This window comes from Salmo salar, chromosome 12 (genome assembly GCF_965601325.2).
Source record: "Salmo salar chromosome 12, fSalSal1, whole genome shotgun sequence".
NCBI lineage: Eukaryota > Metazoa > Chordata > Actinopteri > Salmoniformes > Salmonidae > Salmo > Salmo salar.
The window spans coordinates 65,308,352-65,330,433 of record NC_138302.1 but is presented as its reverse complement, the minus strand read 5'-3'; the positions used below and the strand labels follow the sequence as shown (position 1 = coordinate 65,330,433).

General features: G+C 44.6%; 1 protein-coding gene across 2 annotated transcripts in view; it reads right to left on the bottom strand.

The window, feature by feature from the left end:
* The window catches only part of LOC106565476 (inositol 1,4,5-trisphosphate-gated calcium channel ITPR1), a 170,467-nt gene that overhangs the window by 42,879 nt on the left and 105,506 nt on the right, over window positions 1-22,082 (bottom strand). Inside the window, exons 38-42 of one of the 2 annotated variants that reach the window (XM_014132696.3) lie at window positions 17,330-17,441; window positions 16,102-16,137; window positions 12,103-12,147; window positions 10,538-10,670; window positions 7,307-7,494 (exon numbers count right to left, since the gene is read on the bottom strand). In XM_014132696.3, the coding sequence (XP_013988171.1) occupies window positions 7,307-7,494; window positions 10,538-10,670; window positions 12,103-12,147; window positions 16,102-16,137; window positions 17,330-17,441 (514 nt within the window). The remainder of the gene's footprint in view (window positions 1-7,306; window positions 7,495-10,537; window positions 10,671-12,102; window positions 12,148-16,101; window positions 16,138-17,329; window positions 17,442-22,082) is intronic. The other variant, XM_014132698.3, reaches the window with a different exon arrangement.

The window sequence follows — 22,082 nt, the reverse complement described above, 5'->3', positions numbered from 1 at the left end:
AACATGTGACTGAGCAATATCGCACCAGGTTTCTTCTCTCTAAGCTGAGACCTTGAAACTAAGATATATTTTGTTCATTCTCAAAACAAGGTCTGGATGTACTACCAAGTTGCAGCTACTGATAGTGAGGATTTCTACAGTCAGCCACTTGCATGAACACATATTTGTTTATAGAACAGTACATGAATAGAACACAGAAATGAGTTATATGGAAAGCAAAAACATTAAAATGTGTTGGAAAAGTATTCCAGGTGAAGCTGGCTGAGAGAATGCCAAGAGTGTGTAAAGCTGTCATCAAGGCAATATCTATATTTGAAGAGTCTCAAATATAATTTGATTTGTTTAAAAAAAAATGTTGGTTACTACAGGATTCTATATGTATTATTTCATAGTTTTGATGTCTTCACTATGAGTAGGTGTGTCCACACTTTTGAGTTTTAGTCAAATATTATATGTTCGGGCTTCTTGCGGTCAATTTGTAGTCTACAAATTATTTGTAATGATGTTCCGGCCCTCCAACCATCCGCTCAAGAAAAAGTTGTCCCACGGCTAAAACTAGCTGATAAATCCCTGGTCTGACAACACCGTGTTTCAAGATGGACTTCTCCTTTCTTTCTCACTCTCTCGATCTCTGTGTGCCCCATGCATGCAAAACACAATTACACCATGACCACAGTCAGCCTCAGCAAACACTAAAGAAGGGAAGGAAAAAACCCTGTTAAGGCTTTGACTGTGCTATCAAGATACTATCCTTTCTAAACTGCCTGTCATCTAAAGCTGTGGAAGACCATTGCCAAAGAACTGCCAGATCCATACATATGTTTTGTTAAATTGTTTATTTATTCTGTTTTTAAAGTGACAGATTCTTCTTGTAATGAATATTGCAATATAAAATAAATGGATTATTATTATTATTATTATCTCATGTGGTTACAGAACCTCAGTGGAGAGACCACAGTTTGGACTTGGACTCTATATTCAGTGGGGGTCACATTCAAGCTAAATGGGAGCACATTCTAACCCCTGACTGCAATGAGATCTGTGCTGTCCTATTTCCCTGGAGCGGAGGGAGGGGGTGGGGGGGGGGGGGGTAAGAGCTGTTATCTGGTCACAGTCTACTTGGAGGGAGAGGAGGAGAGACTCTGACCAAGTGGCAGAACAGGCCCAATGCTCAGGGTGAATATGACACGAGAGGGAGAAGCCTCCCCTAATTACACAGATAGAGGGAGGAAGGGAGGAAAGAAGGAGAGAGGAAGAGGGAGAGACACAGACAGGCAGCAGAAAAGGGGTAAGAAAAGGGGTGAGATTAACAAAAAATTAAATGAGAAAGGGAAATGGAGTAAGAGGTAGGGAGAAATGGGGACGGAGTGAGCGAGTGGTTGAGGAAGGGGGAAGTAATGTTATCAGAGCTGGTATCTAGGCTAGCTCTAAAAAGCTTGTTGCATAACTAGCTTTTTTTCTAGGTTAGGTGTGAAGTCTTAAACTGGGGTAGTGTTTGTGTGCTTTAGGGCTGGTTTAAGCATGTGTGTGCATGTGTGCGGGCGTGTTGACATGCGAGGTTGAAAAACAAATAGTTGTAATTAGTTTAAACAAAATGGACAAACTCCATTTTATGTCATATTTGAAAAGAGAGATGTGTATGGAACGCTTGCTGGCAGGAGGACATTCAGTAACACAATGCTAGACATGTGAAATGAACGAAACATGCCACTCCTCCTTGGTAAACAGCCCTGAGTCTGCTTACCTTAATTCTCTGAATACAAGGGAATCTCATACTATAGGGGATAGCTAAGTGAACCCACTGACACACCATACTGTACAATGCACACACACAGTAGTGGAGTAATCTGCAGCATTAATAAACTCCGCTTAAAAGCTTGGGCAAAATATGTTACAATGTTGCTCACATACATTGTCATACGTCACATACATAATGTCTTCTCAAATATGTAGGTCACAATGAATCAGTGTGGTTGTAAAGATAGCATTTTCCAAGTTTCCAAGCCAACATTTAATGGGATAGTACCTTGCTGACTTACTATCAAAAAGTATGTCTACAGTTCAGTGAAACTGATAACATACTAGTGTCTAGCCGGCAGTCTTTCCTCAGTATCAAAGGATTATGCAGTCTGAATAAAAACAGTATTATGCTGTGTCATCAGGTCTTCCAATGACAGATCTGCCCAGCTTAAACCCAAAATCAGTGACTTCTCCCTACACCCTACTCTACTCCAAATCAACAATGACATCATTGTGTACTTATGCCCCCTGGGCAGCAGACTCCAAATCCCCCAGGCCCAGCCCCACCCACCCCTACCCCCACCACTGTGCACCAGACCACTCGCACGTACACCCTCTGCCACCAGTCAGGGTGAAAGGGTGTGGGATGGAGGAGAGTAGGGGTGGTGGTGCGGGGGAGTGTGCATGCTATCCAGCAAGATCCAGTGCAATAAATAACTTGATGACAGAGTGGATCGTGCAGAGGCAGAGAGGGGGGATTAACTGAACCTCACAACCTGGCAACCCACAGAAGTGTGTGTGTGTGGGGGGGGGGGCTGGAGTGTTCATGCCTGTCTCGCTTCACGTTCATCTCTCCCAGAGACCGTAAAAAAAAAAAAATCTAAAACTCTCTCCTTCACATCTCTCTTTCGCGCACAGGCGTGGGTGGGACATTGGGGCCTGAGGAGGGGGTGAGGGAGGAGGGGGTGAGGGAGGAGGGGGAGAGGCTACACCGGTGGGGCCCTGGCCAGGATAACACACACAGCGATTACACTGATCCTAGCGGAGACAAGAGCTCTTCACAGCCCCCCTACTCCTCCCCTCCTGCCTCTAACCCTGGATAGCTTACATAACACACACACACACACACACCGGTCTAAGGCACCGCATCTCAGTTGGGAGATGCAGGAGTCCCATAGGGCGGTACACAATTGCCCCGCCGTCATCCGGGTTTGGCCGGGGTAGGCCGTCATTGTAAATATGAATTTGTTCTTAACTGACTTGCCTAGTTAAATAAAAGGTTAAATAAAAAAAAAATGTATTGAAATGTTGGTCAGCTGTCCCCATCAAAACAGAGCAGCCTTGGAGGACAGTGTGAAATGTTCTGTGTCACGCACAAGCACTCTCTCAAACTACATTTCTCTTATATAATAACCACATTCATTCTCCACTCCTTCACCACCTTTTTGTTAACATGCTTCTTCTCACTAGGGCATCCCCATCTATGAGCAAATGGGACTCAAAGTTGGTGGTGTTGTCATATATAACAGGCCTGGTGGGGTTTGGGCATCTGGGTCGGGTTACATTGGTTTTGGTGGAGTTTTGTGGCGGTAATGATCACGCTACAGTTTGGTTGTGATGGATCTCACTCACTCACGAGGCTTAGACCCTTTCTAAGAGCTGGCTTGATCTGAGCTCTTCTAAATCCTAGAGGGTCCTAAAGGGTCTCCCTCGCCACAATTAATTCAAAACAAAGTTTGCATTGTGTGCGATTGCATTGTATGCATCACACATTGTACACACTTGTTGTTGCCTAACCATGCACGTTGCAACAACATGATGGTAGAAGTAATATGGTCTTTGTTCTGCATTTCAGCGTGGTCAAAACATCCCCCTATTATTAGAAGACATTAGTAGAATAGAGAGATATAGTGTTCCTCCAAGTACATTGTTTTGGCAGGAGTATTAAAAAGACATCTGTGTTTAGACCGGACTTAGAAAAATAGTTCTGGAAAAGAGACAACGCTCGACAGATTGATGTTGAGGATGTTAAGTAAGACATGGTGGTGGAGGAGTAGAAAATGGAGTGATGGTGAGGACAGAGGAGAGAGAGGGAAGTGAGGAATGGGGAGTCTCAGGGGCCCCCTGGAGTGTTGGGTAAACAGAGAGACTGTCTGTAACCATGGAGACTAACCCCTAGCGGAATGAGATTTAGGCGTGGCAGGGCGAGGCGGGGGCTCTGAAAAACAAGGTCACAGCGCTTTCCCTTCTCTCCTTCCGTTCCGCCACTTGGCATCAACAAAGGGATGTTATATAACAGCTATTTATAACAGCGCTCTCTCTCGTTCCCACTCTCTCTCTCTCTCCCTAATTCACGTCAGGCAGCGCCACACAGACTAACTGGAATTGCAGCTCTCCTCCGCAGCTCTCTTCCTTTTGCCTTCTCTCTTCACTGAATCATTTTCTTCACTTACAGCCTTTTGTCCTATCATACCCCAAACTAGCCTCTAGTTTCCTTCTTCCTGCCATCTTCCTCTCTGAACTCTTGTCTTATCTCTTCCTTCATCTTCTACTCTTCTTCCTTATCCTCTGTCCTCTCTGTCACTCTGGCCCTCCCCTGACAATGGAAGCTTGAATAAAATCACAGACTAGACAGAATAGAATAGGACAGATGACCTTGTGTCTTGTCTATCATCTTACACAGTAACTCAGGACTAAAACCCAGAGAGGAACCTCACCATCCCTAACTTACTAACTTCCTTCCTTACATATTAGCACAAATAAGCCTTTATTGGTGTGGCGTTGGTTCTTCAGTGTGCAGCCAGTCTATGGATGCCTCCTGGAAGGCAAACGAGCAGCATGACTTCTGGTTTCATGTCAGGTGCCCACTGCTGAAATGTCCCGTGTGGCTCAGTTGGTAGAGCATGGTGTTTGCAACACCAGGGTTGTGGGTTCGATTCCCACGGGGGACCAGTACGGAAAACATTTTTATGAAATGTATGCATTCACTACTGTAAGTCGCTCTGGATAAGAGCGTCTGCTAAATGACTAAAATGTAAATGTAAACACAATAACCACACACACACAGAAAACCTTTCCCTCTCTCTGTGCCAACAGTAGCTGTCACAGGAACGAGGAGTGTGGCAGGCAGGAACAATCTAATGTCTCCTGCAGCAAAGTGACTTATGTTTTTATTTATTTTATGTAACCTTTAACTAGGCAAGTCAGTTAAGAACAAATTCTCAATGACGGCCTACCTCGGCCAAACCCTAACCCGGACGACGCTGGGCAATTGTGCACCGCCCTATGGGACTCCTAATCATGGCAGGTTGTGATACAGGCTGGAATCGAACCAGGGTCTGTAGTGACGCCTCTAGCACCGAGGCCCTGACATTGATTGTTCTTGGCTAACTTTATTTTCTTTGAACAAAGACAGTTGCTCAGTCACTTCTGGCCTGCCTAGAAGCTGGCAGGAGAGTGAATAAGTAAGGAGTGTGAGCATGAGTGAGGGAGTGGGTGAGTGAGTACATGGTCAGGTTTATTTCTGTGTGGTATGTAGATCAGGGGGTAATGGTAAACCGTGCGAGTGCTATCTCAGGCTTCCATCCAGAAGAGTTGTCAAATCAAAATCTGATTATATTGGTCACATACGTGTTCAGCAGATGTTATTGCGGGTGTAGTGAAATGCTTGTCTGGGATAGACACGTCAACACAGATAAGACACCTCAGAGTGGATCCCTTCTTAAAAAGATACATTGAAAACGAGGAGTGCTAGTACACCAACAAACATGCACATTGCTGTTAGTTTGTGTTTCATAGAAATAATATGAGGTCAGAACTCCAGCAAATGAATTAAAAAAAAATGTACATTACTATTTGTATAGTTTTAATATTCTTTGAGAGACAAATCCACTTTTCATCATAATTAAAATAAATATATCTTCAAAGACCAGGGTTCAAAGACCAGGGTTCAGAAAATTATTATCCAGCTCATCAGTATGAAAAGTGAACCTGGAGGTTTCTAAGAAAGACCTATTCTAGTGTGTCCTCAGGTTTCATCATCTACTGGGAGACAAGACAGTCCAAACACCACAGAGGACAACTGCAGAGACGTCAAGCGGTTATTTGTAGAGGTGACAGTTGGTGATCATCTGGAGAAGTATCCGGGTCAGAAAGCAAATTACCTCGCCTAGCAAGCTGGTTTACATTCATGAAATGCTACAGTATGTTAAGTCATGAAGTACTTAAGAGAAAATGTCTCCCCTTTTTAGCATTAAATGCTAATACTTCAGTATTTCCCCCTCTAAATTTCCACTCAGTGTTTCAGAACAAATTAACTATGTAATAAAGAGCTCCAGTTTATTTCCAGTCCCCCCCCCCCCCCCCCTCTCTCCCTACTGCCCCACTTCCAGAGGCCCAGCATGACCCAGTCTGGGTCGAGAGAGAAAGAGAGGGAGGGAAAGAGAGAAAGAGGGAGGGCTGGAATGTTTTTATGCCCGAGACATTCCTCATTGTTCATTCACACAGGCCTTATGTAACGCTGGTCACGTGATACTCTGTGCTCTCTCTGCAGCAGCCAGGCTAACAGGCAGGGAGGGAGGCAAAGAGGGATACAGGCAGACAGGCTGCAGCCGTGGGAAGTCAGGACATTATCTCTGCTAGAGTGGCTTCCTCCCTCCTAATCTGATTACGCAAGTTGCCCCTGCTTACGCAAGCACAGACACACAGACAGAGAGGAGCAGACAGACAGATTGATAGCAAACATAAATGCAGCGGGCTTGTGCACACATTATATGCACACACACGTAACTAAATGTCTCCTATGTTTGCAGAGAAGTATCATATTTCTCCCTTGTAAACAATCCAGAGGGCTTTATGGAGCAGGTGTCATGTGCCTCACAGATTCAGTTCAATCATTCCCCTTGGCCTCATGGGACTGTTTAAAGTTGACAGTAAACTCGGTCTTTATTGTGTGCTCAGCTCTGTCAGGAGAAGTAGAGCAGTGTTGTGGGGCATGCTGAGTCATTCTCTTCTATAATAATAATACTTTTGGGGTGTTTATGTTTGTCCTGTTACACACAAGTGGGTAATGGAAATGTGTTTCTTGCATATCCCAACTCCCCTGAGCGACCCGCAGGAAGTGGGGTCACAGCCAGGGTCACCATTGCACAGCGCCCCTAGAGCAATTAGTGCGTTACTCAAGGGCAAAGCAACAGATTCTTCACCTTATCAGTTCCGGTTTTCAAATAAGCAACCTTTTGGTTACTGGCCCAACGCTCGAACCTTGAGGCTACCGGCCACCCCTTCTAAGGCAGCAGGGAGGGGTGTGGACTAATGCAAAATGGCTGCCTTGTACAGGGTCAGAGCAGGCCAGTACCTGGATAGTCTCAATCCATGGACTTATCTTTTTCTCTTTTTCCTCATCTATGAAGTGTGTTGGATGTTGGGACCAATGATGTATGTTGTTTATGGTAGTGAAATGCACTTTAAATAATGTTTGGTTTGATTTATCATTCAGGTATTTATTAGGCTTCAGTCATTACTGACAAACCCACATCCTTATGATTGGCAGCTGGCTATGACTCACTTGGATGGTGGTGTTCCCACCCTCCAGCAGGGCGATGGCCAATAGGATGCTCTCCTGGAAGACACGGTCACTGGTGGTGTTCATGATGAGGTCGATGACCAGGTCAGAGGCGCCCTCCTTGTCCAGGTGACACTGCACCTCTGCCAGGCTCATCTCCCCTCGACTCAGGGCTCCCGGACCACCTAGACCTGAAGGGAGGGACAGAGGTGGAGGGTCAGGATTATGAATGTGGTTTTCCCTGATCTACAAGGATAAGGAGAGGTTTCAAATCTTATATCTAACATCTTACTACCACAGTCATCTATAGATACCTCTAAATTACTAATTCACAATGGAATGTCTGGCGAAATATGAGGTGCGGGAGGGCTCATCCAGGCAGTCGCCTACATGTGTATTTCATTGTGAAACCGTTACATACTAATTTACAATGTAATTGCATATATAATTGGAAAGCAAATTCAAGTTTTAGCCACATTTCAAATAATGACCTTTTTATTTGAATGTATAAGAGGGCCTACTATGCTTCTTATGAGCGATTAACACCAGTATCAATGACAACACCCATGGCAGCCTTTAGTAGTGGCACACACCCCCACTGCACTCACGCGCAGGCAAACACACCCGCAGGCAAACACACCCGCTGCACTCACACGCATGCAAACTGCACTCACACCCATGCAAACTGCACTCACACGCATGCAAACTGCACTCACACGCATGCAAACACGCATGCAAACTGCACTCACACACACATGCAAACACACTCGCATGCAAACACACACATGCAAACACACTCACATGCAAACACACTCACATGCAAACACACTCACATGCAAACACACTCATGCAAACACACTCATGCAAACACACTCACATGCAAACACACACACGCAAACACACTCACATGCAAACACACACACTGCAAACACACACACGCAAACACACTGCACTCACACACACGCAAACACACTGCACTCACACACACGCAAACACACTGCACTCACACACACGCAAACACACTGCACTCACACGCAAACACACTGCACTCACACGCAAACACACTGCACTCACACGCAAACACACTGCACTCACACACGCAAACACACACACACGCAAACACACTGCACACACACACGCAAACACACTGCACACACACACGCAAACACACTGCACACACACACGCAAACACACACAGTAATAAGGCTTGGAGGGAGGGACCCAAGAACTAGTCTTATTACTCATTCCCATAAGAGGCATAGTGGTGTAACAGTACTTACATATTACATTGATTGACATGAACATAGGCACTTAAAAATGCTATAACTGGGTAATATGACATCATTCCATATGCGTGTACAGCTGCCACCATGTTAAGTGTGATACACTTCTTCTGCATCCTGGTGACTGACTCATACATGTTCTTAATACTACATAGAAATAAGCTACACTATTATCATGGTTTATTCAACAGGCCTCATTCCCCAAAAAGCCAGAGTAGTTCTCAACTGAGCTCTATGAGAAAAGCTGTGTGAGGAGATAAATTGTCTCAATATTTTGACTTGAAATAGTGTGGTCAGATCAATCACACAGTGACCTGCTCATCATGAGGAAATAACAGTGTTATGAGACAGACAGACAGACAGACAGACAGACAGACAGACAGACAGACAGACAGACAGACAGACAGACAGACAGACAGACAGACAGACAGACAGACAGACAGACAGACAGACAGACAGACAGACAGACAGACAGACAGACAGACAGACAGACAGACAGACAGACAGACAGACAGACAGACAGACAGACAGACAGACAGACAGACAGACAGACAGACAGACAGACAGACAGACAGACAGACAGACAGACAGACAGACAGACAGACAGACAGACAGACAGACAGACAGACAGACAGACAGACAGACAGACAGACAGACAGACAGACAGACAGACAGACAGACAGACAGACAGACAGACAGACAGACAGACAGACAGACAGACAGACAGACAGACAGACAGACAGACAGACAGACAGACAGACAGACAGACAGACAGACAGACAGACAGACAGACAGACAGACAGACAGACAGACAGACAGACAGACAGACAGACAGACAGACAGACAGACAGACAGACAGACAGACAGACAGACAGACAGACAGACAGACAGACAGACAGACAGACAGACAGACAGACAGACAGACAGACAGACAGACAGACAGACAGACAGACAGACAGACAGACAGACAGACAGACAGACAGACAGACAGACAGACAGACAGACAGACAGACAGACAGACAGACAGACAGACAGACAGACAGACAGACAGACAGACAGACAGACAGACAGACAGACAGACAGACAGACAGACAGACCTACCTACCTACCTACCTACCTACCTACCTACCTACCTACCTACCTACCTACCTACCTACCTACCTACCTACCTACCTACCTACCTACCTACCTACCTACCTACCTACCTACCTTCCTACCTTCCTACCTAACCTACCTACCTACCGACCTACCGACCTACCTACCGGTTATATAACAGAGAGATAATGAGCAGGTCTGTTTGAGAAACCTTGACATGCATACACTTCTTTAGCAGAACAATATAAATGTCCCTATCTACCATGCACAGACTTCCACCGCTCAAAGTGATGCTATCTGCGTGATAAATAAAGATCATTTTCTTTGGAAGGGGCAGAGGTCCAGAGTTCAGAATTAGGTCAGAAAAATATGCAACATTGTCATGCTTGGTTTCTGTGTGCACTAGAAACTCTTGCTTTGTTTTACATTTTAGGGTCATTTTGTTAATTTGTATCTGGCAAATTACTCATACTACAGTTTGTGACAAGTTACATAAAAATGTACAAAACAAGCTCATATGATTGTGGGGTGATTTATGCAACATGGGATAAAAATGACCTGAGAGTTAACCTTTTCGTCCAAAACAATGGACAGAGAGACCGAGAGACAGAAGAGGACAGACGGAGAAGAGGACAGACAGAGAAGATGATGGGGAGACCAAGAGAAAGACAGACAGAGAGACAAAGAAGAGGACAGAGAGACAGAGAAGAGGATAGACAGAGAGACAGACAAGATGACAAACAGAGAGACAAATAAGATGACAGAGCGAATAGGACAGACAGAGGAGATGACAGATAGAGATACTATATACTAGATACTATATATAGGGGAGATGCTCGGAGATAGATGCTCTCACCTGATTGGCTCTTGCTGGGCCCTACTGGAACCAGGGTTCCGTTGCTGAAGGCAGTCAGGCTGTCCCTCCGCCCACCACTCCTATGGAAGTTGCCATAGTAACGGTTCACCAGAATCTGCCTCAACGCCTCACCCTACAGAGAGAAGAAAATGGAGGTGTATTAGTGTGATGATGTAAGAGAGAAGGAGACTTGAGAGGGAGTTTATTATACAGTGTACATTATGAGCACCATATACGCATCATCATGCCAATGAGGCCCAGTTGAATTGATTAAAGTGGTTTGAAGAGTGAAGGTTCAGGCCAAGCCAAACCAAATAAACATTGTGTGCATGAACTGTACTGCTCTAAGTTACCCACATAGTCCTGCAAGGATGAAGATTAGAGTTCAGATGGCTCGCTTGTTTTGGTTTGAATAGGGTTCTGGGTTTGATATCAGCATGGGCTACCTACGTCGCTGTAGATAAAGCATCTGCTAAATGTCCATATTGTTATTACTCTCCCAACATTCTCAGTCACATTTTGAATAAACACTCAATAACACAGGTAAAAATAAGTCATGAGCTTGTTATATCTCTATCTCTGGTAAAAGTGAGCCTGCGTCCTGCTTTGGGAGTTCGGGACCTAGCTGTTTTCAGACAGGCTTGCCCTCCCAAGACGTAGCAATGATGACTCATCCAGCCACCAATGGGAGTCTGCACGACTCTGCCATTGCCACGGCAACTGCAGCGCACACGTTACCTGACAGACCTCCCATGAGGGGAACTGAGGGAAAAGAGTGAGAGGTGGCAGAGTGTGTGCGTGTTAAGTCAGCCGTGGGTGTGCATTTGAGAATGACAGCGACATTACATAAAGCCTGCTACCATGGTAATGCTCCAGCTAACAGAGATGGGCTAACCCACGCAGTACGGAGAACAGAGCCTTATCTGTCATCGGCAGGGGGCAGATAAATGGACATTGTTTGGGCATTGTGTGAAACAAACTACACAATCACACATCGAGAGCCAAACATCCAATCACGCTCCACATCTTTGTCTTCCACTCCCTATTTCCTTCGAGACAACAAGTGTGCGGAGGTGGGAAGGTAGCATATGTTGTGTGAGTTGGTCCATCTGTGTTCGATTGCAGTACCCAGTTCGTGTTAGAGAGAAACTGCTAAGACAATGCCACTGAAATACAGGCTTCACTTGTGCTTATCCTTTCCACACACACAAACACACTAAGCCAATTATATGGGGGACGCCAAGTCAGCTAACCACAACTGTAGGGTAAGGGCTGCAGTGGAGTTGGTAATCTGTTGAGTTCAGTGACGGGTTAAGGGTTCAGGCCAGGGGGAAAGCATAGCAATCTCTACGGTCGGTCTTGATCGTAGAATGTGTGAGCTTCTGTTAGGTTAGAGTTACGTTCAGGGCTAGGGGTTTATCTTGGTCATGTTATGTTCCTGGCCAGTTGTACCTACCCTTTTCTGATGTTATGTTCATGTTAGGATCCTCCAGTAGTTTATTAAGGTTAAATTGGGGTTAAGGGTTTAAGGTTGTGTTCATGTTACAGTCAGGATTAGTACCTACCCTCCTCTGGTCATCCAGTATTTTCTGTGGCTGGTTGAGATCCAGCTGCTGGTGCAGTAAGGTGGGTTAGCACAGCACAGCGGGCCAACAGAAACAAACACAGGGTTATTCCTCATGCAGGGTTGGTACGGCCAACATACACAGGCACAGGGTTAATAACAGATTATTAATAATATTATAAATGATTGACTTGCAAAGGGCAGCTATAGGGTTGTGCCATGCCATTGACTGGTTAGAGCGGGGTGGTGTGAAGGTTATGGAGGGGGTCAAAGCAAAGAGAGGGGTCAGCAGCGGTGATGATGACTATCAATCAGGAAGTAAAGGGGGGGTGGGGGAGAGAATCAACAGTTCACTCTCTGGAACCACTGCATATAACGAATTGCAGACCAACATTACTCTCAGCAAAGTACAATACTACTGTACAAATGACAGCACAAATAAAAGTAATCCATGGTTCTCTTCTCTTTCATGTGGATCCTTGGCCTTTTGGAGAGGTGCGGCCACAGTGGGAAGTACAGGATACTTGTTAGCTAGCAACTGTTTGGAGTCCGATCACGCTCCCATGCAATCATGTTAATTACATAAGATGCAGAAACACTAGAAGGGGAGCGGAGGTGTGGATGGGGGAGGGGTGGAGGGGAGAGAGAGAGAGGGAGTTACATAATGGAGCTCAGTGACACACAGGAGCTTAGAAAACCCATCTGTCACCATAACAAGAGAGAGAGAGAGAATAACACAACAAATCACAACACAGGGCTCTGCCAGCACAACCATGGCCCCCTGAAACAAGGTCAGACAGGGAAGGAGGGAATAAAGAGCGGCTGAGGGCAGGCCTATAATTGGCTACATTAGAGAGGTTGTGTGTGTAGGTTGTGTGGTGTGTGTGTGTGTGTGTGTGTGTGTGTGTGTGTGTGTGTGTGTGTGTGTGTGTGTAGGGTTGGAATAGTATACTGTTTTCCTACTGTATATCCAATATATGGTAGATAAGCCTGAGAATATCTGGTATGTGTCTGTATAGAGAGACAAGCATGTTTGTGTCACCTTAAAACTTTGTGATTATGTTACCTTTTACACATCACTTAAAGACTTAAGAAGATTTCAATCTAACTTAGCAAGTTAAGTTTACATAACCATACTGTTTCCTTCAAAACGTATGACCACATCAAAGCCAGACAGCCACCGTCACACAGCCTGCTGATCAGAGCAGATCTGCGCTCTCTCTCCCCAACGCCCATGGTCCGACCACAGCGACCGCACAACAACCCCTCATGCTCACCACATCCTCCCCAACAATCGTTCCACCGAGCTGGAATCTCCCCGCGGCAAGCCCCTGGTGTCTGTCACATCTCCAGATTCCACGTTAAGAGAAAACACATGCAAAAACATTCCCCTTTTAGCTGTTTTTTTTGGTGTGTGTGCTGTGCATGTCCATGTGTTTGTGTTTTAGCAGGCGGAGGGAGACAGTCATGTTCAGACCCGTTGCTGACTGAAATGGATCTTGGGGTTTGCCGCTTGGCTGCCCACTGTCCAAAGTTCTCCAAACACAATAAAGACATTGAGGAAACCTAATAAAATGTCTGTTGCTCTCTGTCATTTTCGCTGCAACTAATCTGCTTTTCTCAGACTTGTAAAATTAAATCCATCTCGTCCACCCAAGCTCTTGAGCCAAGGCCAATACCAACCAAGTGTCCGGTGAGTGTCAACAATTGACCGGAACTACTTTTGTACATAGTCAGTCATCTATAAAGGACCTATTCAGCTAAAATAACAGTTCAGAATGTTGCAGATATGTAATGTATAGAGCTGACACAATTCCATATTCTACATGACAGAGTATCAGAACTGCTCGAAAACATTTATATCTGACGGCTTTGTGACGTTACACCCTCCTGACCAGAGCCCAGGTCCCTCTCACTGATTTGCCTCCTTCCTCTTTAAATCATGGGCCCAGGTGTTAAAGGGGAAATCTGAGATTGCTACATCCATTTTTATTATTTATTACATCCATTTGTATTATTTATCCATTTGATACCCATTGATTCTAGAAGAATATCACTTATAGATGCCTCTATTAGTTCAACTGTCGCACCCCATCAGAACCAAAAATACACGCTTATTTAGTGGCGAACCAGAATGAGCACATTTTTGTTCTGGCCCAACACCAACACACATGATTCAGCTTCACCTAATCAACTTATCATCAAGCCCATGATGTGTTGAATTGAGTTAGTTAGTGCTCGGTTAGAACAGACATGGACGCCCTGTGAGTTCCCGGTCCTAACAGAATTAAGAATACATAACATAGATATTCTAGAGCAGCTCACACATATATGTTCATGTGCATTATGGACAAGCTACATTTTAACCCACATATATTCCTCTTGCTTAATCACAGAGAGGAGTGTGTGTCTGCACTGTGCTGTGTGGGGAGTCTCTTCCAACACTAACACACCACGGAAACAACCTCTGCCAACTCCACTTAGACTACACACACAGTGTAAGTGTCTGCAGGACTGTACCGAGTGTGAGAGAAAGGAGAGAGATACTGAGAAAACGTGAGAGAGAGAGAGAGAGACACACAAGATAAATAGAGGGGAAAAAAGGAAGGAAAGAGAGAAGGAAACAGGGAGAAAGAGGGAGAGGTATTAGCGAGAGAAGGGAAGGTGGGCGAGGTTGGCTGGCTTGTTTTCCTCATACTGCCGTTATTACATCAGAGCTAGCGGTGAGGAGGGAGGGGCATCAAACCGGTGTGGATAGGGAGGGCTGTAGACAGATATATACCCCCCCCCTCAACCCTGTACCCCATATAGCCCCCCCCCCCCATATCCCCTCTTGGCCCCCTCCTGCAAAGGCACAGCCAGTGTCTTTTGGTATACTGCTCCTCCACACTTTTATTGGCAATTACCTCTGAAGGTCACACATCAGTGGAGGGCAGGAGAGAGAGAGAGGGAGAGAAGCAAGGAGAGAAGCAAGGAGAGAGAGAGGGAGAGAAGCAAGGAGAGAAGCAAGGAGAGAGAGAGGGAGAGAAGCAAGGAGAGAAGCAAGGAGAGAGAGAGGCAGGCTGGGTTCCAGGAAAAAGGAAAAAAAGCCGACCCGGTTCTTATGTAACCACCGCCCCAGAGCTGGCAGCGGCCCAGGGATCGTGCAGCTCACAGGCAGGGAAAACTAGGACGCAGCCACACACACACACACACACACACCTTCCTAGCCCTAGATACACTGTTACAGTGCCTCCTACTGACACCCTGGGGAAAGGCAGGGGAAACACCCTAAAACAGCCATGAGCTCAGACTGCACATAGAAAGTAGAGAATGGAGAGAAAGGAAGAATGCATAGGGAAAGAGAGAGAGGAAGAGAAGATAAATAAGTGGCACACACATGAGAAGCCAACATTTCCGGTCACAAATGCATTTAGGTCAAACAGAAAGTGTCAGAATATTCTATCAAACTCACACTCTCCTCTTAGTGGTCCATGACTAGGGCCAGAACAGAAAGAACTCCTGGTCCTGTCCATGACGGCATGGTGCTGCAATATCATTGACTAAAGCTCTTCCTGAAAGCTCCATTCATCCTTCTAGTGAAATAGGGAGGGATGTTCCTAAATGGAACTAGTGCACACTTTCCACAGCCCTTAGAGAGACCGATTGGGACACACATACTGGCAGCCTGCCCTACCAGCATGGGACTCACCCTGGAACAGCACAACACTACTGGGTAAAGCGCACACACATGCACGTATGGGCACGCGCACACACCCACCCACCCACACCTTTACTTACTGATTGGGAGGGTGAGGAGAGCGGGTGGATGAGCGGGAGAGAGGGTGACAGAGAAAGCAACCCAAAACTACCACTACAACCCCAGGCGTACTACCTACAGACACATTTCACCACCACATACATCCACAACTACAATCACAGACCTACATTTAAGAGGACAAGGCACATTCACAGAACAACTGAAAGAGGGAGAGAGAAGTAGAAGAAAAAGAGGGACAACCTCAGGCATATCCATCTCATCATCAAAGGCCCTGAGCTGAAAGAGAAGAGAGGGGTGGAGGGTTAGCCATGGATTAGCATAGAGAGGATGCAGGCTGCTGTGTCAGTGTGAGCAGGGCACACCACATCATTAGATGGAAAAAAAAAAAAGAAATGTCACAGTCTTAGCAAGTAGACCCTTGTTCTCATTAACTTTTTATTGGACTTTTCTATTCAGGTGAAGTCCGTCAGTTGAAAATAGAAATTCACGCAGACACATGATAAACCGCAGGTTCACACTTCTCACGACCAATAATCTTAACCAAATGATCTCTTTTGAAGGCTGTACAATTTTTTATTTTATTTAACTAGGCAAGTCAGTTAAGAACAAATTCTTATTTACAATGACGGCCTAGGAACAGCGGGTTAATAACAGCCTGTTCAGGGGCAGAAGACAGATTTATTTTTTACCTTGTCAGCTCGGGGATTCAATCTAGCAACCTTTCGGTTACCGGGCCACCTCTCTAACCACTAGGCTACCTGCCGCCCCGAATCAACTATACCTCCTAAAAGCTATGACTGCTCTTACATAATGACGGAGGTACTGTCAGCTATTGGTTAGCATAGGGAGGATACAGGCTGCTGCTGTATCAGTTGTGACCAGGGCACACCACAACATTAGGAAGCATACACAAACTTTAGTCGGACGGTACATAAAGAGCTTCTTTAAAGCACTCATGTGATGTGTATCTTAGTACACATTTAATACTTTAGAAAATACGTTCATTAGTAAAGGGTGTTTGACACAACGGAAAGAATTGGTATAATAGTAAAGGCGAGATCCATCCATTCTGAGCCAATTCCCTTTCTAGGAAGATCGGGGGTTATATCTCCCTGCTTGACCTCAGAGATAAATGCTTTCATTAGACCGTGCTGGTGAGTTAGTGTCCAGCCAAGTATTCATGAGGTCAGTCTAGCCTGGACCAGCTCAGTGTGTGTGTGTGTGTGTGTGTCTGTGTACTCATCATGTAGATCCATATCATTCTGTATCACATCAGAATAAAAAGAACACACTCACACTGGTTGATGAGTCGTACAATGTGAGCGATCCTAAAAAGAGAAGGGTAGAAACTAGATAGGGTTGGTCATCGACACCACTATACTGTGATGGAGAGAAGCAGTGGTATTCGAGGTTCGGGGCTGCTGATGGAGGTAAGGTAAGGCGTGTTGTGTTGTGACTCGTGTCCTACCTTCTCTCCATATCCTCTGTCTTTGGTCATCATCTCTCGGAGGGTCTGCAGGACCTTGATACACAGCCTCTCTTCATTCTCCTCCAGAAGCTGCTTGGTGTGTTTGATCAGCCTGAGGAGAGACAGTGTCAAAGGTCACCGTGGGGTCACTAACCATGGGGTCATGGTGGGGTTGAGTTCACAAGGATTGACTGGATGGGTGGGTTTGGGGCTCACTGTATGTTGGGGTGGTGAATGTTGTACACACATTATCATTTAAGTCATTTAACCAGAGTGACTTAGTCGGTGCATTCAACTACGTTTTTTTTATTGGAAAACAATCACATATTAGTCATTGCAAGTAAACACTTCATTTTGTTTCTTTTCAGATGAAGTCTGTCATGTGGAAATAGAAATTCACGCAGACACATAACTTAAGATAAACAACAGCTTCACGTTTCCCAAGACCAATAATCTTATCCACAAATGTTCTCTTTTTGAAGGCCTTGGCCACACCCGTCTATACTGAACAAAAATATAAAACGCAACATGTAAAGTGCTGGTCCTACGTTTCATGACCTGAAATCAATTTGACACTAGAAGGTACACTAGACGGTGTTGGTACTGTCAGAATGAGGTCCTCTGTAGTTCCACTGGTGTTGCCGCTGTGTGTCTGGGTTCAGGGAGAGACCGACACACAGACCAACACCCAACCTGACATCTGGACTAAACTGGAAGACCTCAGAGACACTGTGCACAACCTAGGGGTCATCGTGTTGAAGCAGGGAGAGCAGCTAAGCAACACAGACTGAACTATCCATCTACAAGAGCCAGGTGGTTGATCTGAAAGTGGAGCTGACATCACCAAGTACCAGATGGAGGAGGTCAGAAAGGAGAATGATGGTACAATCACAAAGATCCTATTCATTTAATAATTACTAGTTCTTATATGTAATTCCATGGTAACAGTAATGTGAAAACTTGGCATAATCTTTTTACTTTATCCACCACAGCAACCATATTGGGCCCGATTCAGACTTAGGAAATGTACGCCTTTCCTACACACTTCTCAGTAGTTGGAATTCAGACTTACCTTACTTACAGTGCCTTCGGAAAGTATTCAGACCCTTCGACATTTTCCAAATTGTTACAGCCTTATTCTAAAATTGATTCAATTGTTTTTTCCCCCCTCAAGCTACACACTAAACCCCATAATGACAAAGCAAAAACTTAAATATCACTCACATAAGTATTCAGACCATTTACTCAGTACTTTGTTGAAGCACTTTTGGCAGCGATTACAGCCTCAAGTCTTCTTGAGTATGACGCTACAAGCTTGGAACACCTGTATTTGGGGAGCTTCTCCCATTCTTCTTTGCAGATAACCTCAAGCTCTGTCAGGTTGGATGGGGAGCGTTGCTGCACAGCTATTTTCAGGTCTCTCCAGAGATGTGCGATGGGGTTCAAGTCTGGGTTCTGGCTGGGCCACTCAAGGACATTTAGAGACTTGTCCCGAAGCCACTCCTGTATTGTCTTGGCTGTGTGCTTAGGGTCATTGTCCTGTTGGATGGTGAACCTTCGCCCCAGTCTGAGGTCCTGAGCACTCTGGAGCAGGTTTTCATCAAGGATCTCTCTGTACTTTGCTACATTCATCTTTCCCTCGATCCTGACTAGTCTCCCAGTCCCTGCCACTGAAAAATATCCCCACAGCAAGAAGCTGCCACCACCAGGTTTCCTCCAGATGTGACGTTGGCACTCAGGCCAAAGAGTTCAATCTTGCTTTCAACAGACCAGAACTCTAGAGCTCTGTCAGAGTGACCATCGGGTTCTTGGTCACCTCCCTGACCAAGACCCTTCTCTCCGATTGCTCAGTTTGGCCGAGCGGCCAGCTCTAGGAAGAGTCTTGGTGGTTCTAAACATCTTCCATTGAAGAATGATGTTGGCCAATGTGTTCTTGGGGACCTTCAATGCTGCATAAATGTTTTGGTACCCTTCCCCAGATCTGTGCCTCAACACAATCCTGTCTCGAAGCTCTATGGACAATTCCTTCGACCTCATGGCTTAGTGTTTGCTTTGACATGCACTGTCAACCGTGGGACCATATACAGACATGTGTGTGCCTTTCCAAATCATGTCCAATCAGTTGAATTTACTACAGGTGGACTCTAATCAAGTTGTAGAAACAGCTAAAGGATGATCAATGGAAAGAGGATGCACCTGAGCTCAATTTCAAGTCTCATAGCAAAGGGTCTGAATACTTGTGGAAATAAGGTATCTGTTTTTTACATTTAATAAATGTGCAAACATTTCTAAAAACTTGTTTTCGCTTTGACATATATGGGGTATTGTGTGTAGATTATGTTTTACGTAATCCATTTTAGAACAAGGCTGTAACGTAACAAAATGTGGAAAAAGTCAAGGGGTCTGAATACTTTCCGAAGGCACTGTATGTAGGTGCGTAACGAGCATTTCAGGCATGGTTCCCTTGTGCGCATTGAATAGAAATTATTTAACCGCTGAAAATCCTCCCACTTGCTGGCCAACAGATTTTCTGCTGGAGTTTTTATTCAATTGCGTTTTCAGTACATTGACAGACTTACTAGAATATATGGAGAGAACGGTTCAGAATATTAGGGACCAATGAAAGAAAGCCATGTAAATACATACATATTGGTCTCATTTTAAGCACCAATTGGTAGATACAAAAATAGTCTGATCTTGTATATTATTTAGGGCTCATAAAGTATTTATGAATAACAAATTAAAAGTTTGGAAAGCTTTTACGCATTAAATATATTGGTTTGATTCATCCTGAAAGTTACAATATTCAATTCATGAAATATTGGAAGGTGAGAATAACATACAATAGGGGTTGAACAGTAGTCCTATAAACCTACCCTAATAATAGTGAAAAGTCTGGGCATATAATTAAAACAATCTAGAAATCATCAACTTGGTAGGTTTGGCTCTATACTGTCATTTGCGCATAGCTACAGAAGACTATAGCTTGGGTATCCAAATTTCATCCCGTTATTAAATCAAGCTTTATTTATATAGCACATTTCAGACATGAATGCAACACAATGTGCTTCACAGGAAAAAAAACTAATACAAAAAATGAAAATAAAAACAAATATTTACTGCACAAGAAACATGAGGATTAAAAAAAAAGGAATAACAATTTAAAACTGAAAGACTAAAAGAGCATTACAGGAGAGCATTACAGTAGCTAAGCCTAACTGTAATAAAAGCATGGATGAGTCTCTCTGTATCAGCCTAAGAGAGTAAGAGATAAACACCTCTCTGGGAAGAGGAAGGGCGTGGTTGTATGCTTCATGATTAACGACTCATGGTGTAATCATAACATAGAGGAACTTAAGTCCTTCTGCTCACCCGATCTAGAATTCCTTACAATCAAATGCTGGCCAAATGACCTCTCAAAAGAATTCTCGTCAGTCATCTTCACAGCTGTGTACATGTGTACATGGCTGAATATAAACAGCGTAGTTAGTCCCGCCGCAAGGCAATCAAACAAGAAAAATGCTGGTACAGGGACAAAGTGGAGTCACAATTCAACGGCTCAGACACGAGATGCATGTGGCAGGGTCTAGTGAAGAGGCGACTCTGGGATGCTGGCCTTCGAGGCAGAGTTCCTCTATCCAGTGTGTGTTCTTTTGCCCATCTTAATCTTTTCTTTTTATTGGCCAGTCTGAGATATGGCTTTTTCTTAGCAACTCTACCTAGAAGTCCAGCATCCGGAGTCGCCTCTTCACTGTTGACGTTGAGACTGATGTTTTGCGGGTACCATTTAAAGAAGCTGCCAGTTGAGGACTTGTGAGGCATCTGTTTCTCAAACTAAACACTAATGTACTTGTCCTCTTGCTCAGATGTGAACCCGGGGCGTTCCACTCCTCTTTCTTTTCTGGTTAGAGCCAGTTTGCGCTGTTCTGTGAAGGGAGTAGTACACAGCGTTGTACGAGATCTTCAGTTTCTTGGCAATTTCTCGCATGGAATAGCCTTCATTTCTCAGAACAAGAAGAGACTGACGAGTTTCAGAAGAAAGGTCTTTGTTTCTGGCCATTTTGAGCCTGTAATCGAACCCACAAATAATGACGCTCCAGATACTCAACGAGTCTAAAGAAGGCCAGTTTTATTGCTTCTTTAATCAGAACAACAGTTTTCAGCTGTGCTAACATAATTGCAAAAGGGTTTTCCAATGATCAATTAGCCTTTTAAAATTATAAACTTGGATTAGCTAACACAACATGCCATTGGAACACAGGAGTGATGGTGTGATCATTCTGCCGATTCTGTTGAAAAACAGAACGTAACAAAACGGGGATCAACATACCTGAATTTGTCAAATAGAAATTCTAGTTTGCAACTGATGGACTAACGATTACACCCTAGATCAGCTAGATGAAGGCAAGAGTGTGCAAGGCGGTATTGAATCTGTCACGGTTTGTCACCTTGATTACAAAAAGTTCTCTCGACCCATGCACCTACGTTGTAAACTTTCATTCACAGGCTAGGTTGTAGCAACCTCATGATGGGTTTAGGGAAATCTTGAGTATCATGTGGTAGCCTAAAGCTATCAATGTTACATTGAGCTGGGTGAATGGAATATGAATGACAGTCATCCACTATGCTGTAATAGAAATAAGGCCATGCTCATGAAAATGGTACCAAATGGCACCAATCGCCACTATCAGATGTTTTTATTTCTTTATCAATCTCCAGCGCAAGCAGCAGAGCTGTCAAATCAGACTGACTA